Here is a 20,704-nt window from a genome sequence, read left to right as displayed (position 1 = left end):
ACTGACAGATGTCTATTTGAGAAGAGAAATGTTGCTTATCAGTACCGTTTCTCTCCTTTTTTTTTCTTCTATTTCATTATTATATTTATATTTTTAAACAATTTTCTGAATTAGCATCTCTGAGTGGAGATACCCTTATTCGTTCTTCACCAATCCATGTAAAAGTTTACTTTCCAATGTTGTATTTTTCTAGACCAATTATGAACTCGGAAGTTGATTGTGCTCTCTGAAAGAAGTTGTATTACTTCTTGACAGTCGCCTTCAAAAACAGTTTTTCTATAACTCTGAGACCAACAATGCTGCATTGTTTGAACTAACTCAGGCACTCACTTTTCAGGGGGTTTGAACGTTAGAGCAGCATTGGCTTTTAATTGTTATTAACTAATAAATTTAAATTTTACAATTTAATAATATTATAAAATTCTAATTTTACGGATTATTTTCTAATTATGGATGATGATTTTTTTTGGAAGATAAATTAGGATAGTAATCATTTACTTGTTTAAATGTTTAGTACATAAAATGATAAAATAAAACCACAAAGTATATTTGTTTTTTTTTTTGCTTGCGTGTTAATCTTATATGGCTAAAATAGCTAAATTTATGTTCAAACCAAATATTACGTAGCTTTCAAATTAAAAAAAAAAAAAAACCCAAGAAAATAGGTTTTGACCCTTGATTACAATAACAGAGAAAATTAGTCTCTTCAGGCATGTTGTTCATTCTAATAAAAATATAAACCCACCATCCCACTAACTAAATAAAAACGTTATTCACTTATTCTATCATACGATGTTAATTGTTGACTACTATTAAATCGTTGGAAAACAAAATACACCCTTAATTTTGTAATACTTTTTTTTTGGGGTCAAATATTCGATTTTTCGTACTTTTCAGTTTAAATAGAATTAAAGTTTCGTCAAAGTTGCGTTTACTTATAAACCCATATAATGCTAGAAAATATGTACAAACCAAACAATCGACGTGTCAATTCCCAAGCAAAGAAGAGAGATAAAAAAAAAGTAGAAGATAACATCGTGGGACACGTGGCAACACAAAAGATAATGTGATTTAACTTTAAAAACAAAGACACGTGACGACCTGACGCTGCGACATCCCATCTTACAACGTAAAAACCACTGAACATAAGACACGTGGACGGTCTGGTTTTTGTTTTTCTCGATCAAAAACCATGTGGGTGCTCTAATAAGTCCTTTGTCTACAAATGATTCCACGTGTCCTTAATGCACAAAACAAGGGTAGGTTTGGTACTTTAGCTTTTTCGCAATTTAGACAAACAGCTTTTTTTTATTTGTAGGCTCTTATTTTTTTTCTTGGATTTTTTATTTTTCGTAATTTCTTGGGAGTGTTCGTTCAAGATTTGTCGGAGATTTTTTCGGTAAATGTTTAAAAAAAATTCTGAGAATTTTAATTATTTTATTTATTGAAAAATTATAAAAGGGAAGGTCGTCATTAATCAGAGAAAGGGAATCTTCTAAAATTTGATATTTTGCTCTTTTATTGGGATTTGTATTTGCTTCTTTTATCATCAAGAATCTGTTGGAAATTTCTAACCTTTTAATCTAAATTTTATTTATTCTGAAGTTTTGAGAAAAAGAGTAAAAAAAAAAAAAATCGGAGAGATCTCTAATCTAACCGGAGTAATTTATTTTCTCCGACCAGAGTTATGTTGCAGAGGTTCATGTCGAAGAAGCAGAGATTGTCTGAAGAAGATGGAGAGGTGGAGATTGAGTTAGACTTAGGTTTGTCTCTCAATGGAAGATTTGGTGTTGACCCACTTGCGAAAACGAGGCTCATGAGGTCTTCATCGGTTGTTGATTTGGTGGTCAACGATAGATCAGGTTTGAGTAGGACTTGTTCGTTGCCTGTGGAAACGGAGGAAGAGTGGAGAAGGAGGAAGGAGCTGCAGAGTTTGAGGAGGCTTGAGGCTAAGAGGAAGAGATCAGAGAAGCAGAGGAAACATAGAGCTGCTGGTGGTGGAGATGAGAAGGTTCTTGAAGAAGGATCTATTGGTTCTTCTGGTAGTGGTTCCTCTGGTTTGTCTGAAGTTGATGCTCTCCCTCCTCCTGTTCAAGGTACATTACCTCAATTTTTTGTTATCTTTCATGAGTTTTTGGAATTTGGATTAATGCATGGTTTCTATATAGTCTTTGAGATTGAGTTTTGGTTGGGTTTGCTTGTCTTGTTTAGATCTTTGATTCTTGATTAACTAGGGTACAAAAACTTGAATCTTCTTTTGAATGTAGTGATATTAGATTCCTTATCTTAGGGTTGATGAATTGTCTGCATTGTGGTTAATGTGTTGTGTTTTTGAGTCTATGATTCTGTGTTATGTCGGGTATTTTATCCCGTCTAGGTTTCTTTTAGGTATTTTAAGAGATTTTGAGTCTTTGTTCAACGTTTTATTTCGCCCCTTTTATCGCGTTTAGGTGTCTTTTAGGTTTTTTAAGTCCGATTTTTGGCCATTTTAGGTAGCCTTAAAGATCAGTTATAGTTACTACATTGTTTGTAACTTTGTATTTCCATTCCAAGGAAAAAGATACGTTCCTGTAAAAATGCACAATTTATCAAAGGGATTATCGATAAGATTCGAAAACAAACCTAGTAAATCGTGTAGGTTTTGCTAACATTTTGGTTGATATGTTTAGTATTGTCTCTTGTTTGGAGTTTTATAGAGATATATTTATTTTCTTGTGTTTGAAGCAACAACAAACAAGTCCATGGAAACAAGCCCTTCAACTGCCCAATCCCAGCCCGAGAATCCGGGTAAAGAAGCGAGCCGAAACATCATGGAAGACATGCCATGTGTGTCAACAATAGGCGATGGACCGAACGGGAAAAAGATTGATGGGTTTCTGTATAGGTACAGGAAAGGTGAAGAAGTGAGGATTGTGTGTGTGTGCCATGGAAGCTTCCTCTCACCCGCAGAGTTCGTTAAACATGCTGGTGGTAGTGATGTTGCACATCCCTTAAAGCACATCGTTGTAAATCCATCTCCCTTCTTGTGACCCTTTGAGTCTCTCTTTTGAGGGGTTTGTTGTATCGGTAAACAATGTTACAAATTCTCTTACCTCCGAGGTGTATAAACTGATATTTATCGAACTCAGAGATTTTCGGGGTTTATACATAAATAGTATGGTTGCATTCGTTCTTGTGTTGGAGATTAATTTTCATTCTTTGACTGGTTTCGATTTAAAGTCGTCGAGGTTATATATACGAGCTTGTCTAATCTCTTTGTGACATGTTTACGTACCGAACAGTTCAACCTGACCCACGATACGATACCAATCAGTTGGGACTCGATAGCTGTGCGCCTGTGGACTGTGGGTGGTTTGTTGCTTTATATATCAATGGAGGAAAGAAAAGAAATTTAAGATTTTTAATTTCTGTTGGGATTGTTTTCTCTCTTTGTTCATTTCCTATTTCGTAGGATATAAATATTTTTTGGAAGTTCAGTTTTCTATTAATGTAGGATTCATTTGTTTCCTTAAGCGCACTTAAATAAGAGACAGCGTAATCTTCCTTAGGAGTTAGGACTTATGACATTAGTATTTTTTTTTCTTTTCTATAGCATCTTTTTCTAAACAGTTTTTGAGAAAAAAGGAAACGAGTATTTTGCAAAATAAATTTCACTCTAAAAAAAAAAAAAAATATAGAGACCTACAATGGGCCACCAAATTATCAAGACATAAACTGCATTTTCGTACTCTATAATCTATATTATCAAATCTGTTGGTGGTCCCTGTCCATACCATAACGATATCACTTACATTTTGTGGCCATTTTTCCAGAAATATAAACAAAATAGTAATATAATAAACACATAAAATTAAATGGAGACATGGCTTCTTCTTCTTTTTATATAAAAAAAAAACAACATTATGCTATAGTTCTTTTCAGATAAAAAAAAAATTCATATGAATCATATCACTATTTTTGTTGACTCATTTTTCCAAAAAAAAAGTGTTGACTAACTGAATAATCAAGTCTAATTTATGCGGCTTGTACAATATAAAACCACATTATTTGTCTCGATTTAAGTTGAACTGATAGATATGATTATATATATGCACTTGAATTGTTAGTTTTGCGTCAAATATAAAGTGACTAAAAACTTGTTTATTTTTTCAATGCGTGGCTGAAAACTAACAAGTTCAATAATATATAAATAATCTATGTGTTATATATATATATTAGATAAGGACTTGTACGATATGTGGGTATTGAAATTGTTGAAGATAATAAATCATAAATCCTAAACAATATTTTTAAAATATAAAATTTTATTTTATTTTTTGAAGTAAATAATATAAATAATTTTAGTTAGAGAAAAAATCATATTTGTATTTACTTTCATACACTTATTTATATTTTTTATATATTATAACAATTAGTACAATAATCTAAAGCTAAATTATACCCTACCAAAATCAGATTTTTATTTACCTTCATATACTTATTTATATTTTTATATTTTTAATATATTATAACAATTATTACAATAATCTAAAGCTAAATTATACCCCCACCAAATTTTTTGCCAAATACTCATCATTAAAAATATTATTACTATCAAATTTCAAAAAAGTTTCACAACTTATTACAAAATATTTTACATTCAAAGAATTCATCAAAGCAATATATAATGTAGTAACCACATACAATTTTACTGTATGTTTCACCATTAAAAATATGCTCTTAAACCCCTAAATTATTTTATTGTTCAAGTATGCTCGTTATCACTACCTATAAAATGTCTCTTAAAAATGTCTATATAATTATAGTTCTTATAATTACTAAAATTGTATTGCAACATAATTTCTTTAACCATTAATTTTTTTTACTCCAAAGATATTTTGGATGAACAACTGGTGAAAATTATCTACTCTATTATAATGATTTTATGACCAACCCAATTAAAGTAAAAAAATTGAAAGAAAGTTAATATCACATAATAAAAATAAAATTTTGAATAATATAATCATGATGGTATATATAAAGCTTTAAATAATTCAAATATGCAAAATAGAAACTTTATAAACAATCCAAAACATGATATATGTCATAATCACGTTAAGGATCAATGCCTTATTTACTCCTCAGAAGTATTGCATTGTACCAAAACTACTTAGAACTATGACCTCATCTCAAATATTCTCGAATCGTAAGTTCTCAACCAATTTCTATCTGAATCAAAAGTTCTCATATATTTCTCTATATACCTGGATTTAAACGGTTTACAAGCCAAATTTGATAGAAACCCACATAAATCAAGTTTGAAACCAATTTTAAAACGGTTTATCGTTCCAACTTCCCAAATTACAAAATCGCTACCAAATAGATCAACCACCGACTAATCTTTGAAGCTTATAACGCTACTAACTGTAGAATTATTTTTGGAATCTCCATCAGTGGCTCCATCCTCGGCTTTATATACTTTGATTTCATTTCATTGCATCTGATAGCTTCCATTGAAGAACCCGCACAAATTAAAGACCCAAAATAGATCAGCAAAATTATATCAGAAAAAAAAATCAAAGTTTAAAGCTTTTGATATAAACATGTAAATTTTATGTAAATATAATATTCTTTTCTTAATTAGTTATTCCTATTATGTTTCAAAAATAATGATTCTTTTGACATAACTTATGTTAGTTTTTTAGATTTGTTATTCACTATTTATTGATTAATAATAATATAATTGAGAAAACACATATAATATAATAAACATAATATATCTTTTAGATTCGCTTCCAAGATATATGTGGTTAAATTTGATGGGTTCAAATTTTTGCTAGTTTTAACTTCTTTTAATCATTTGTAATAAATCCTGAAATATATGTTTTTGTTAGATGAAAATGTCTCAAAAAAAGAGAAAAAGTTAAAAAGTTAAAGTTGTTACTATTTTCTTAGTTGCATAGTTGTAAGCTGGAGTCCCTATATTTTGTTAAATAATATTAGTCAATTATGAAAAAATATGTATGTGAAGCTGAATATGAGTTTTATACTTACGCATTGATTTAGTTTGTTGACCCATGTCAGAAGTGTAGCTAGTTTCAGTCGCATATGAGGTTCAGCGGTAAGCGCTTTCTCCCTCATAACAATCTAATCATTATTCATAATGGTTCTATTCCTTTTCTTGACTGACTTTTCATTATTTCCATAGTTTTGGTTTTCATCTGTAGTGCTCATGTTTGAAAATTCTAATTGAGTTTGATACATCGAAAAGACATCTTCCTCTCTATATATATGACAAATATATGAGAGAATTCATATCTTTATACTTAAATTCTTTTTCTTTTAAGATTAGGCCAATGAATTCAATATAACGTAGGATTGTTTTATATAAGTTTAATTATTGTAAATTTTTTAGAACGATTCATTTTTCTTTAAAATTACAAAATTTTATAATTAATACAATTTTTAATTATTATTCTAATAATCTGCAAAATAATAAGATTTTGACACATGTCGCGATCTTATGAATTAGTAACTTTTGAAACCATATTTTAGAGGGGTGTATTTACAATTATTTTCTTTTTAGGATTAACAAAAAAAATTAATATAATAAGATTACAATTATCTTATTCTTCGTTTTACCTAGCTTGAAAACTGTAATTTCTTATTGTTAAAATTGACACATATCACGATCTGATGAGTTACTGATTTTGATATTTAATCGTTAAAATTGATATGTGTCATGATCCGGTGAGTCTTTAACTTTGATCTCTGATCGTTAAAACTAACATATGTCACGATCTGGTTTGATATTTAATCGTTAAAATTGACACGTGTCACGATCTGGTAAATTTTTAACTTTGATCTCTGATCGTTAAAACTAATATGTGTCACGATCCGGTGAGTTACTAACTCTGAGAACTAAGGTTTATATAATAAGATATATATAACTTTTATATATCATCAATTGGATATGCGTTAAAAAAAGAATTCTAATAATTGTTTACATGTGATCCGATTCTACAAAAAGTTAATAAATATTTCAAACATGGAATTATTACGAGATGAACAAGTAAATAATAATTATTATCAATTATTTATAAACCGAAACACATAAATCATTACAAAAAGACAAATTCATGTGGCTGTTTTGTAGAATTTATATACAAGTATTAGTCATAGGAATTTTTTGACATTATATATTATATTCAAAATCAAATTATTGTTTCCCTTGCTTTTGTAATTCAAAGGATTTTCTTTCTCATTTCAAGGAAAATGTCATTGAAGTCAATAAGATGGCTTCACAGGCTATATTAAATTTCATACGCAAAAAATCAAAGCTGTATTTGTCCAAAATAAAAGATAAATAAAAAAACTAACATCTCATATTTCTAGGAAAATCTAGGAAAAATTCACAGGCTATATTAAATTTCATACGCAAAAAATCAAAGCTGTATTTGTCCAAAATAAAAGATAAATAAAAAAACTAACATCTAGGAAAATCTAGGAAAAACTAACTTTGTTAGTGATGAATGATGATACTTCTAGAAGTATATTTAAGCCATTCTGAAAGATAACACACTATAAGCTATATTACTATTAACTATCTTTTTTTGTTGAAAAATACGTATTATATAATCTATATTACTCTAACAAATTTGTTTTGTTTAACTTTTAGTTGCATCAGTTTTTTTCGTATATTTCGTGTGTTAACGATTGTATTTTGAACAAATTACATCCTCATTTTGTTTTTACATATTATATATATCGTTCTTATATCTTATGAGGGGTATTCAATAATTGAATTGAACAAAGAAATGATAGAATCTAACTAATAAATGAATTAAATCCAGAATTTGTCTTTAATCAAGTGGTTGCAGGCTTGCATCACACCTCTGCGACCGATCCCACCGGATTTTGACTTTACTATATCGTGTTACTCTCTGTTTAATAGAGATTGGCTATGAATCAGGTATTGTCGATTCAATGTTGACAAAAAAATGAATTGTATCCAAATGAGAACATACAAAATAGGAATTAGTTCTTCACCTTTTTGTTTAGTTTTCTATCAAATTCTTTTAAAAATGGCATAACTACCAAAGCCATCCTTATATTGAATAAGATTAGTCCCTCTGTTTCATACTAAGTTTCGAAAAAAACATTTTCATACAAATTAAAAAAATTTATGAGAATTTTTTTACATATTTAAAATTTTTATTGTAGCTCTTGATATTTTTCAATGAATCTTAGGTTAAAATAAGAAATTTATAAAAATCTAATAGGATATTTATATTGAAACGTAAAAATAGTGTTAGAATGACTCTATCAAACATACAAAATAACATTTAAGAAAATTCAAAAAATTCATGTATAATAACATTAAAATTAAATTCATGTCTAATAACATTAAAATTAAAGATTTTACAAAATACTATAAAATTGAATAACACTAAATTTATATAGAAATCTGAAGTCTTTCATAATTCATTTTGTTTGTCAAATATCTTTTAAAAATTTAAACATTAAATATTCTATAATAGTTTGACGGACCTACGAAAGTCAACAAGTAACTTTTTCCACAAAAGAAAGTTCTCAGTTTTTGACTTATTAGCTTAATTTAATATATATATATATAAAGTAGGTAAAATATTAGAATTAATTAGATAATCATCCGTACCGGTAGCATGGTAGCACGAGGAATTTTTTTTATTTGGTTATTTGTTAAGATTATGATTATTTTGTATCATTCATTTACATGTTATATAATATTTCTTCTGTCCCACAAAGATTGATGTTTTGGGATATTTTTTTGTCCTACAAAGATTTGATGTTTTGTAAACTTCAAAAAGTAATCATTGAAAATATTTAAAATTTTGAATTGTTGTCGGTTTAAAATTAAATAATATCTCTTTAGTCAAAGAAAAAAATATATTTAAACTCAGTAATCATTGTTTTTTAAAATGTGTAAAAGATTATAAACATCAATCTTTTAGAGACAGAGGGAGTATAGTACTATAGGGTGAGTTTTGAGTCATATTAAACTACTAATAGGTAGGTATAGAAACTTATATCGTTATCCGTATTTGACCCGTTGCTTGGCTTGTTTCCGTCCCAAAAAAGGGTATCCGCAGCTTTAGGGTCAAGTGAAAGGTATTATAATTATATTATTTATGAGTAAGGATCGAGTATCGGATATTAATTTAATTTTTGATATCTGTGTCATTACTCATCTTGTTAGCCGTGTTGTTACCCGACCCGTAAATATCCGTTAATATTTTGTAGTATTATCATTTATTAATAATATATATATATATATATATTCTAGAATAAAAGTTAAAATGATCTAATTATTTTTTAGGTATAATATAAAATAAATACATATGATGGACTATGTATATCAGCAGCGGGTATAATATGTAAAATGTTAGAATCTTAATATGAATGACTGCAATCAATCCCCAAATTCTCTCATCAATAACTTATCTCTAGGTTTTTTTTTTGTGAAACACTTCATAATAGGTTATGTTTTATTTGCTATTTTTGTGGATAAACATTTTTTGGTTACAACAAATTAATATTAAAATTCTGTTATTATATGTTGTATTAAAATATAGTGGCATTTTGTGTAATATACTATAGGACCCATTTTCTTCTAGATTCTTATGGAATTAGATTCTTCTCTCCATGATTGCAGAAATGAACATTTATACTTGGATGAAAAGACAAATATATACATATATATTTGGATTTGCGACCTTTGCCAATGAACATCCACCTTTATCATGAACTTTTTTATGGTCACATTCAAAATAAATTGATGAGATTGAGTGACGAGATGGTGGTGATGATGATGAGATCCTGTGAACGAGATGAAATTCAGGTGAACGAGATAGTTTTGAAGATGATTGGAATTTTTGATTTAATACTTATTTGTAATTATAACCTTTAGGTTCACAAGATAATATCTTCTTAGGGTTTAGATTTCTTCATCCAAAACGAAATAGATTAAATCCATTGAATTTATTAGATCCAAGATGGTGTTGGTGGTAGAACGGTTTTGTATTTTGGAGGCAAGATGGTGAGAAGCCAGCCACAGGAGGCGATTATCTCATTAGCATAGGAGAAGGAAGAAGAGAACAAAAACGTAAAGAAAGAAGAAGATAGAAGGCCAAAATTGTTTTTTAGTTTTACTAAAAATTGCATAAATTCAGTATCACAGATAAAAATGCCCAATTTCAATTTTTTTTGGATTGGAACAAAGATCTATTTGGATAAAAATCTCTAAAATAGTAAGGTGTTCAGTAGACACTTCCACAAATGTTACTAGTAGTGTTTTTTTTTTCTTTTTTTTTCTAGTAATTTCGTTCGACAACAAAATCAAATTGGATACTTATTTAAAATTTATTGGTCTTACTGTACATATATTGACTCTCACTATTAAAATATTGAAATAAATTTTGGATTTAGTAACTAGTTTTAGACGTATCTTATCAACTTGATTTAGAAGGTCATAACTAATAAGCCGAGTACATGTTTAGAAAATTATATATGTATATATATATATATAGTTTATTTTTAAGATGTTTTTTTCGTATATGGTTTGAGAAGTTAGAGAGAAAAAATAATCCAAACAAATATTTTTTATGCTTTATTATTTCAAAATTGTAACATCCGTAAACCAAAATGTGCGTTTTGGAGGTGGGTATCAATCGACACCGGAGGGAGTGTCGGTCCACACCAGCAATTTCTGCTTCGACCAGATTGTTTTATTTCGCGATTTCGGGCTGGTTTGGTTGAATTAGATTGTCCAAACCACATNGGGGGGGGGGGGGGGGGGGGCGACCCAAGTCGAGGGTTTTCGTGTTTTTGGTCGTCGTTTAGTGAGAAAATAGAGAAAAAGGAGAGAAAGCGTTTGAAAGTATTTTTGAGAGATTTTTGGGCTTGTTCTTGGCTGTTTTGGTGAGATCTGTTGCTGTGGAAGGGAGTGTTGTTGGTGGGAACGAAGGAGAAGCTTCTTAAGGTGTTGTTTCCACTGTTTCTCAATCAAATCTTCCTGCAAAAGAGGTGAGTGCTTGACCATGACTGATCTAAGTCTGAGATCTCTTTTGTTTTGGTTGTTCTTTGTTGTATGTGGTGTTTTGCTTGCTTGGGTTGGTTAGTTTCATGTTTCCATAGGTTCCTGAAGCGTTTGGGAGAGTTTGAAACAGATTGGAGACGATTTAAAACAGAGGTTTGTCGTTCAGTTTCGTGCAGTTCGCGTCTGCGAAGGCGGTGTTGATCGACACCAGTTAAGTGTCGGTCGACACCAGTTAGGTGTCGGTCGACACCATGGACGTGTTAGTGTCGGTCGACACTGACCTAGTGTCGGTCGACACCAATCTTATCCGACACTTGTTTTTCCTGGTTATATGTGTTGTTTATGTTTTGTTTGTTTGCCTTAAAAAGAGAATCTCAGTTGCTTGTGTGTATAGCCCACTTGATGGGAGGATTGCCTCACTGAGTGTTTATGACAATACTCATGCATCTCAATTTGTGTTTGTGGTGCAGGTAAAGGCAAAATGTGATCGTGAAATCAAGGCGATGATGAGGAGGATGTTCTAGAGGCTTGATTGATTGTGGTCTAGCTATTGTTAGGTTGCTAGGGTTGAGCTGATAGAACATTGTAGGATGTTGGATTTTGTTATTTACTTGATTGGTTATTGGATTTTATTTGGTTAATAAAATTGTTTGGGTTATCCGCTGTTGATGATTGTTATTAGGTTGATAGTGGATATGAGACCACTAGAGAATTATTATTATTATAAAAAACGGAAAGGGTTGTTTCAAAATACAATTACAAAATTATTTTAAATAAACACTATTATGAGTTTTTTAATTTATTAAATATCCTATTTTTTATAAATCTATATTAATTCATTTAGTTTTCTTTCTTTCAAATGTGAAATTTATTAAGAAAACAAGAGTAATGTAAATGGGCTAAAAATTATAATATAACCGCAAGTTAGACTATGAATGAATTTATTTGCCAAAAAAAGAGACTATGAATGAATACAATTGACTTATTTGGAAAATAACTAAACAGATTTATGTTACGATCAAATGAGTATCATAGTGTCTATTTTAATACGTATAGAGATAACTTTACGAAATAAATCTCTAACTTTACGCAAAAAATGGCTTTGACATTTACTAATAAGCCAATATTTGTTTGTTAGCAATAACTTTACGAAATAAATCTCTAATTTTCTATAAATATTTCTATTATACTCTTTCCATTTCCTTTTTAGTTCTCTTTTTAGAATTAAAGTTTATAATGAAAATTTATTAAACAAATTTCTAATTTATAGTTTTGTCCTTAAGTTTTAATTTATTAATTACTTATATAAAATAAAATATTGTATTAATAGAAGATAAAACAAAAAATTTAATTATTTTTGTAACGCCTTGACCGCCAACTCTAAGTAGGTCCCATGTCCAATCTCAATACATGGGCCCACCTTTCTTAATAGGTCTAACGTCCTCTCACTAGGCCCGTAAGCCCATCCACATCCGACGGCCGATTTGCTACGTCCGAGAGGTTTTAAAGACTTGTTACCGTCCCTACAAATCACCACATGATATTTTCCTGTGTTCTATCCTCACTTGCACAGTTCCAACAGTTACTTCCCATAAAGTCACCCATCCTGAGATTACTCCAGCTCAAACACGCTTAACTCTGGAGTTCTCTCAGGACGCTTGACCGAAAAGATAAGTTCACTTTAGTGACATAAGTGGCCAAATCAATTCTTTTAAAACTCTCTGCAAGTCTCTGAAACCGGGGTGTCACAATTCACCCCACTAACAGATCGCAACGTTCTCGTTGCGCACCAAGAACGTCACCCCCTAACGGTATGAGACCACTCTACTCCACACTTGTCTGGGTTCGGCTCTAATACCACTTGTAACGCTCCGACCGCCACCTCTAAGTAGGCCCCATGTCCAATCTCAGTCCATGGGCCTACCTTCCTCAATAGGCTTCACGTCCTGAGTCTATCCACATCCGACAGCCGGTTTTAAAGACTTTTTACCGTCCCTACAAATCACCACATGATCTTCCTGTGTTTTGTCCTCATTTGCACAGTTCCGACAGCCACTTCCCGGAAGGTCACCCATCCTAAGACTACTCCAGCTCAAGCACGCTTAACTCTGGAGTTCTCTCAGGACTCTTGATCGAAAAGATAAGTACACTTTAGTGACATAGGTGGCCAAATCAATTCTTTTAAACCTCTCCGCAAGTCTCTGAAACCAGGGTGTCACAATTCACCCTACTAACAGATCGCAACGTTCTCGTTGCGCACCAAAACCGTCACCCCCTAACGGTGTGAGCCCACTCGACTCCACACTTGTTTGTGTTCGGCTCTGATACCACTTGTAACGCCCCGACCGCCACCTCTAAGTAGGTCCCATGTCCAATCCCAGCCTATGGGCCTACCTTCCTTAATAGGCCTCACGTCCTCTCACTAGGCCCGTGAGTTCATCCACATCCGACAACCGCTTTTAAAGACTTGTTACCGTCCCAACAAATCACTACATAGTCTTCCTGTGTTTTGTCCTCGTTTGCACTGTTCCGACAGTCACTTTCCGGAAGGTCACCCATCATGAGACTACTCCAGCTCAAGCAAGCTTAATTCTGGAGTTCTCTCAGGATCATTGACAGAAAAAATAAGTGCACTTTGGTGACATAAGTGGCAAAATCAATTCTTTTATACCTCTCTGCAAGTCTCTGAAACCGGGGTGTCATAATTTTTCTAATACGTGTGAAATTACTCTAACAAAAAGTAATATGAAACGAGGGTAATATGACTTAGCATTTTATTTATTTTTACTATTTGTTTAACAAAATAACATAAATATATTTAACAAATTATAAAATTAGTAATAACAATATACTTTTTTTAATAGGAATTCAACATTGTCTACTCAAATTTTAATATTTAAAACATCTCCAATGGTTTTCTATTTTTGCTTCGAAACTCTATTATAGACTAATTTTTGCTCCAATCCATCTCTATTTTCAAATCTATAATAGAGATTGCTATTTTTTTTTTCTATATATAGAAGAACTCTATTTTTTCCTCTATAAATAGAGTTGAACTATGTTATTTGTAAAGTAGTCCTCTTAATCTATAACTTCTTTTATTTATGACCAAAATAAATAAAATATTTTTTTTAAGAACTAATAATATAAATTTAAGTATAAATAATTGTTTTCAAATATTAAGACTACCATTTGCAAAAGATAATTTTATGAGAGTGTTACAAAATTAAAGTTGCAATTTTTATAAATAAAAAGTATGAATTATAAAATAAAAATAGTATCTATTTAGAATATTATTTTATAGAAGAAAAAATATAAAAAACTATTGAAGCAAAATTTATCTCTATTATAGAAATCCTCTGTTAGTAAAAAATAAGGAAAACTATTCAAAATAGTCTTAGCATATAACCTTCAGTTTTATTATATTCAGTCTTAAATTTAATTAATTGCCATTTCTTTCTCTACTTCTTTTTCCACCCACACTCCCACAGGTGTAAGTCTATTATTATCATAAGAAACACAGAGCGATCAAGTTGTTTACATTAGCCTTGACCTTGACCCTTGGAGTGTTCTTCGACCACAAAATAAACTTTCTCCTTGCTAGTTGCTACAGTCTTTTCAACTTGCTCGTTTAATTAAATTTGCACGATTTACAACACTATGTTACATTACCACTTTCGCAGGTCAAATATATTAAAATTCTATTTTAATATAAGTTTCAAATTCTTTTCTCCCGTATTATAAAACCATCTTAGAGTAGACTGCCTCATTTTTTGTTTTGTTTATCTAACTGATCTAGTTAAACAAAATATAATATAACCAGCAGCATATATATATATACACTAACAAAAACATAAAAAAAAAACACCAGTTGTGTTTAAAAATTACAAAACCGAGTGTGGTTAGCAGAGTAATAAAATAGTTAATATTCCAATATTTTAGAAATTAATTGTTTGTGGATAATAAAAAATAAATTTATAATACTGCGTTTACATTTCTTCCGTTGAATCTTCTTCCTCTGTTCTTTGAAGGTCCTATAGAGAAAAAACAAAATAATGCAAAACAAAACTAATAAAGTCCAAAAACAAGAAAGAAAAAAAGAGAGAAGAAACAGAGATTTTCTGGGAAAGTTTGCATTTTTTTAAATCAGAATTAGGCAGCGACCAATCTTTTTTTCAGTCCGTACGTTTCTTCTCTTCTTCACCAATCTCATATTCTGACAAAGATCCTCTTTTGCCAAGTTTTTCACTTTAAAGTCTCTATCTTTCATGTAAAGTTTAAGCCTTTTTTTGTTGTTGTTGATTATTTCTTCTGGGTTTTTTTGAATGGGTTCAAGGTTTTGAGAGTTAAGGTTTAGAGCTTTAAAGTCTGTTTTAGGATAAGCTTTGTTTGGTGATTGTGTGGAGATGGGAGAGTTTGAGGTAGATGGAGAAGAGAAATTGATTGTTGCTGCTAAGTATCTTGTGAAGGAACTTAGATCTGGTAAGAGTCTTACTGATAATGCTAAGAAGGTTTTGGGTAATCTCTTGTTAGAGTTGTCTCGTGTGGTGATCTCTGAAGATAGAGATGAGGAAGATGAAATAGGTGAGGTTGAGCTAAGGCTTAATGTTGTTAGTGAGAAGATTATGACTAGGGATGTTGATGAATCCATGATTTGGGATTTGGGTTCTGGTGAAGGGAATCTGTATCTGGATGCTGTGAATGAGTTGAGAAGTTTGATTGACCGGTTAGACGGTTCTTCTGGTTTGGGAAAGACTGGGACTGAGGAGGTTTCTTTGAGAAAAGCTCATGATGTTCTTCAAACGGCCATGGCACGGCTTGAGGATGAGTTTAAGCATCTTCTTGTGGAGAACAGGTTGCCTTTTGAGCTTGAACATTCTTCATTTCGGTCTGTTGAAGCGGATCATGGTGTTGAAGAAGGATCCATGGCTTCTTTTGGTGCTGCTTCTACTGAGGATTTGATTCTTGAAACCAATAATAACAATAGTAGGAGAAGCTCAGGGGAAATTGTGGTTGATTTGATTAATCCTGATGTTATATCAGACCTCAAGAACATTGCAAACACTATGATTGTTTCGGGGTATGACCGTGAGTGTATTCAGGTATGTACAATGGTTAGAAAAGACGCGTTGGATGAGTTTCTTTATAACCATGAGGTCGAGAAGTTGAGCATTGAAGATGTTTTGAGGATGGATTGGGCGACGTTGAATACGAATATCAAGAAATGGGTTCGGGTTGTGAGAAGTATCGTCCAGATATATCTCTTAAACGAGAAGGCTCTGGACAATCAGATCTTTGGTGACCTAAACGAGATCGGTCTAACATGTTTTGTTGATACAGTAAAGGCTCCGATGATGCAGTTGCTCAATTTTGGTGAAGCTGTGTCTCTTGGTCCACGACAACCAGAGAAGTTGCTTAGGATTCTTGAAATGTACGAGCTAGCATCCGAGCTTCTACCAGAGATCGATGCTTTGTTCTCGGATCATCCTGGTTCATCAGTAAGAACAGAATACAGGGAAGTTATGAGGAGACTTGGGGACTGCGCAAGAACAACGTTTCTTGAATTCAAAAGTGCGATTGCTTCGGATGTCTCATCTCATCCTTTCCCTGGAGGAGCTGTTCACCCGCTTACAAACTACGTGATGAACTACCTCATGGCGCTAACTGATTTCAGCCACACGCTCGACTCGCTTCTTATGGAACACGACGATGTAGAAGATCTCACTATACCACCATCGCCTGATATTATCAATCCTGTGATGGTCGAAGAAGAGTCCACCTACGAAAACTCTTCTTCACCAGAGAAGTTTCTTGCAATGACGCGACATTTCTACTCCATAACCTCAGTTCTTGAAGCCAACCTTCAAGAGAAATCAAAACTATACAAAGACATCTCTCTACGACACATTTTTCTCCTCAACAACGTACACTACATGACCAGGAAAGTGCTAAACTCTGAGCTGAGACATATCTTCGGCGACAAATGGAACCGGAAACATACATGGAAGTTTCAGCAGCAAGCAACGGAATACGAACGTGCCACCTGGCTCCCTGTCCTATCCTTCCTCAAGGACGATGGTTCTGGCTCCGGTTCCGGCTCAGGTTCTGGTTCTGGTTCTGGTTCAAGGAATCTACGCCCGAGGGAGCGGTTTCAAGGATTCAACACTGCGTTTGAGGAAGTGTACAAGGCCCAAACCGGGTGGTTAATATCAGATGAGAGGCTAAGAGAAGATGTGAGGACAAAGGCTTCGATGTGGGTGATTCAAGCATACTGGACATTTTACTGTAGACACAAGAACACTGTGAGTGAAAAGTATATTAAGTACAGTACTGATGATCTTGAGAGACTCTTACTAGATCTCTTTGCTGGTTCTCCTAAATCCTTGAACAATTCTTACAGAAGATGATTATGATGATGATGAATTGTGTTAAAGAGTTTGGTGATTCATAATATTTATGTTATAAGTATAGAAATATATGTAATTTGTTTTATTTGTATTGAATTTATTTGACCTTTGTAATTTTTATATTCATCATTTCATGAATATGGTTAGTGAAATAAAAGTTTGAGAAGTCTTTTGTTGTTTCTTGTCGTTGGTTTGGTAAGTAAAGAAGAATAATACAATCAAAAGAAATGATTGTAGTTTGAGAGTAAGGGACAAGTCAAAAGAAATAGACTTTGTTGACCATATCACTATTACCAGAAGTCTTTGATCAACTGCCACTATGTTCCATGGTGTCACACCATACATATTGATAATATTTTAAACTAATTTGGAATTTTCGTTGACAAAATTAAAATTGCAACTTGAAATACTTTCTACTTAAAATTTGTGGGTCAATGGTGTTTTATTCTTCTGCAAACTGTAATACAATTTTCAAAATTAATAAATCATGAAGTTGGTCCCATATGAATGTATGATCTTTGACCAATTGGTATTATATTAACTACAAAACTGCAAATTTTATACTCACAACACGTTATTGTTTTAGAAAGAAATACTCAAAAGATATGTATAGAATTTGCAAGGGATTATTATATACTCTAAATAGAATTATAGGTAAATCTTATTATACAAAGTTTGATGACAAAATTACTAATTAACAACATCGTGATACGTGTTAATAGTATCATTCAGATGTTGACACATATCAATTCTAAATTAATTAAAAATTTTAAAATAAAAATGTAAAAATTCAAAACCTACCATAAAAACGTTTTATATAAAAGTCAAATAGAGAAAAGAAAACCTAAGTTTGATGACAAAATTACTAATTAACAAGATCGTGACACGTGTCAATGGTATCATTCAGATGTTGACACATGTCAATTCTAAATTAATTAAAAATTTTAAAATAAAAATGTAAAAATTCAGAACCTACCCTAAAAAGGTTTTATATAAAAGTCAAATCGAGAAAAGAAAACCTAATTTTATTTAAAATGTTTTAAAGAAAAAATACCTTTGTAAACATCCATATGTAAAACAAAACTTTAACAGTTTTAAAAATATTAAAAAAAAATTATAAGAAAATTAAAAAATTTGAACAGCTTTAAAATTTTTTAAAATATCATTATAAAGAAAATAATTATATTCTACAACTAAAGTTTATCTCTTTACTTTTATACATTGTTTTTACTTATGAAAATAATTAAATATATATTCTTTGTTAATTTAATTTTATTTTAATAACTTTGAACTCATCTAACCAAACAATAAATTAAAAGGAAATTCATCGGTTAGTTGTCCAAGCTTGAGGGAGGGGGTTTACAAAAAAAAACTTCAGAGATAAGAGAACGCGAAGCACAGAAAAGACAATCTGCCTTCGTATTTGAATCACGCGAGATCCAAGAGATACAGAATAGTGGGAAGGACTCCAGCGAGTTAAACTCATCGATCAGGTTGGAGAAGGATGGTCAATCTTCAGAGACTGCACAATAGTAAGTAACTCAGCACAATCTGTCTTGAAATGTTGACAAACGATCCCTGTAGCATGTATCCGCTCCATGACCCACAACAACGCTTCTAACTCCGAATGTAGGGGGAAGGGCTCCGACTAGGGGTGGGCATTTCGGTTTAAGTTCGGGTTCGGTTTGGGTTCGGTTCGGTTTGATTAATTCGGTTTTCATAAAAATCTAACCATACTCAACCAAAGTTAGTTCGGTTTGGTTTGTGTTTGGGTTGGTTTATGTTCGGTTTGATTTGGTTCGATTTGACTCTAATTTGGTTCGATTTTATTCGGTTTACAAATCAATTGATGTAACAAAACAAAATTCATTGTCCTTTGATAATAATATGTATAAAGTAAACAAGAAGTTGTAAGTTGAATAATTCAAAGAATCCATAAAATTTTTCCTAAAAATAATAACAATATTATTATTAAATGTTTAGTAATTAGAATAAAATAAAAATGAAACAAACCAAACAACATAAGAAGATAGAAAAGTCTAATTTCTTATAATAACTTTGGAGTTATTTACAATTTTACTCTTTAAACCCTAGGGTTAAAGTTTTAGAAATCATTAAATCTAATTTAACATAAATGAATTCATAAAGAATATAAGATTATGATTACATATTATACAAAAGTTATGAATATTATTAATTAAATTAGTTAATAAAAAGCACATTGGGTTATCGGTTCGGTTTGGGTTTAAACCGAACCAAACCGAACCATTTGGGTTGAGAAAAAACTTAACCAAATGGTTTGAGAGTAGGATTGGGTGTGGTTTGGGTCGGTTGGGTCGGTTCGGTTCAGTTAAAATGCCCACCCACTTGGCCTCCAACAACAAGGTTCACTCCTCCTCAACGCAAAACCACCAACCCAATCCTAAATGCACATTGGTTGCTTTCCAAGAATCATCAATCTGACAACCAGGTGAAGAAATCTAGACATTCGAAGACGGAGATGGAGCTGACATGACTGCCATAAAATAGAGCGCCTCTTCCCAGGCTAACTTAACGCCCAAAGCCTGAGCAATTATATCATTCACCTCGATCTCTAAACCTTGAAAAACTTTTTTATTTTTGGTCTTCCAGATTGCCCATAAAATCCATGGTAATTGTAGAAGCTGATCATGATCATCCTGTTGAGAGGCACCCCTCCAGAAAACAAAATCCAAATTCGAGTACACCGACTCATATGAAAAACCATCTGACGAGACCAGAGTCAGAGATAAATCCCAAACTTCACAAGAACGAGGACATTAAAAGAAAACATGAATAATAGTCTCAACCGCATAGTCTCACCATTTATATCAAATATCACATTGGACAACTCCATGTATCAATTTATTTTTATAGATAGTTTTTACTTACTAAAAATATTTATTTTATATTCTTTGTTAAATTTAATTTTATTTATAAAACTCTAAACCCGCACATCGGACGGGTCCTAATCTAGTATTGTATAAAGGCCAAGGGAAAGGCTTCCCCATCATGTCTTAGTAATTATGAGACAAAAGGTAAAACAAGCAACTAAAGCCTTGCAAAGATTTGAACTTAGGGGGAGATATTGGTTGAGGATTTAGAAAGAATTTTAATGACTTTATGTTTTTGCTGATTGTTAGAATCATAGAAAATTGAAAGTTAAAAATGAAGGATTCTAAGAAATTGTTTAGGAAGTTTTTTAAAATCTTGATGATTTGTT

General features: G+C 31.7%; 2 protein-coding genes across 2 annotated transcripts; both read left to right on the top strand.

The window, feature by feature from the left end:
* LOC104780183 (ninja-family protein AFP3) lies at positions 1,299-3,174 on the top strand. The gene is made up of 3 exons (XM_010504674.2): positions 1,299-1,399; positions 1,684-2,096; positions 2,725-3,174. The coding sequence occupies exons 2-3, from the start codon at positions 1,688-1,690 to the stop codon at positions 3,027-3,029; spliced, it is 714 nt and encodes a 237-aa protein (XP_010502976.1). The 5' UTR covers positions 1,299-1,399; positions 1,684-1,687; the 3' UTR covers positions 3,030-3,174.
* Positions 15,126-17,642, top strand: LOC104780182 (exocyst complex component EXO70B1-like). Its single transcript, XM_010504672.2, has one exon. It carries the CDS (start codon positions 15,463-15,465, stop codon positions 17,461-17,463), a length of 2,001 nt encoding a protein of 666 aa, XP_010502974.1. The 5' UTR covers positions 15,126-15,462; the 3' UTR covers positions 17,464-17,642.

This window comes from Camelina sativa, chromosome 4, assembly GCF_000633955.1.
Source record: "Camelina sativa cultivar DH55 chromosome 4, Cs, whole genome shotgun sequence".
Lineage (NCBI taxonomy): Eukaryota > Viridiplantae > Streptophyta > Magnoliopsida > Brassicales > Brassicaceae > Camelina > Camelina sativa.
This window is presented reverse-complemented; position numbering and strand designations above follow the sequence as displayed.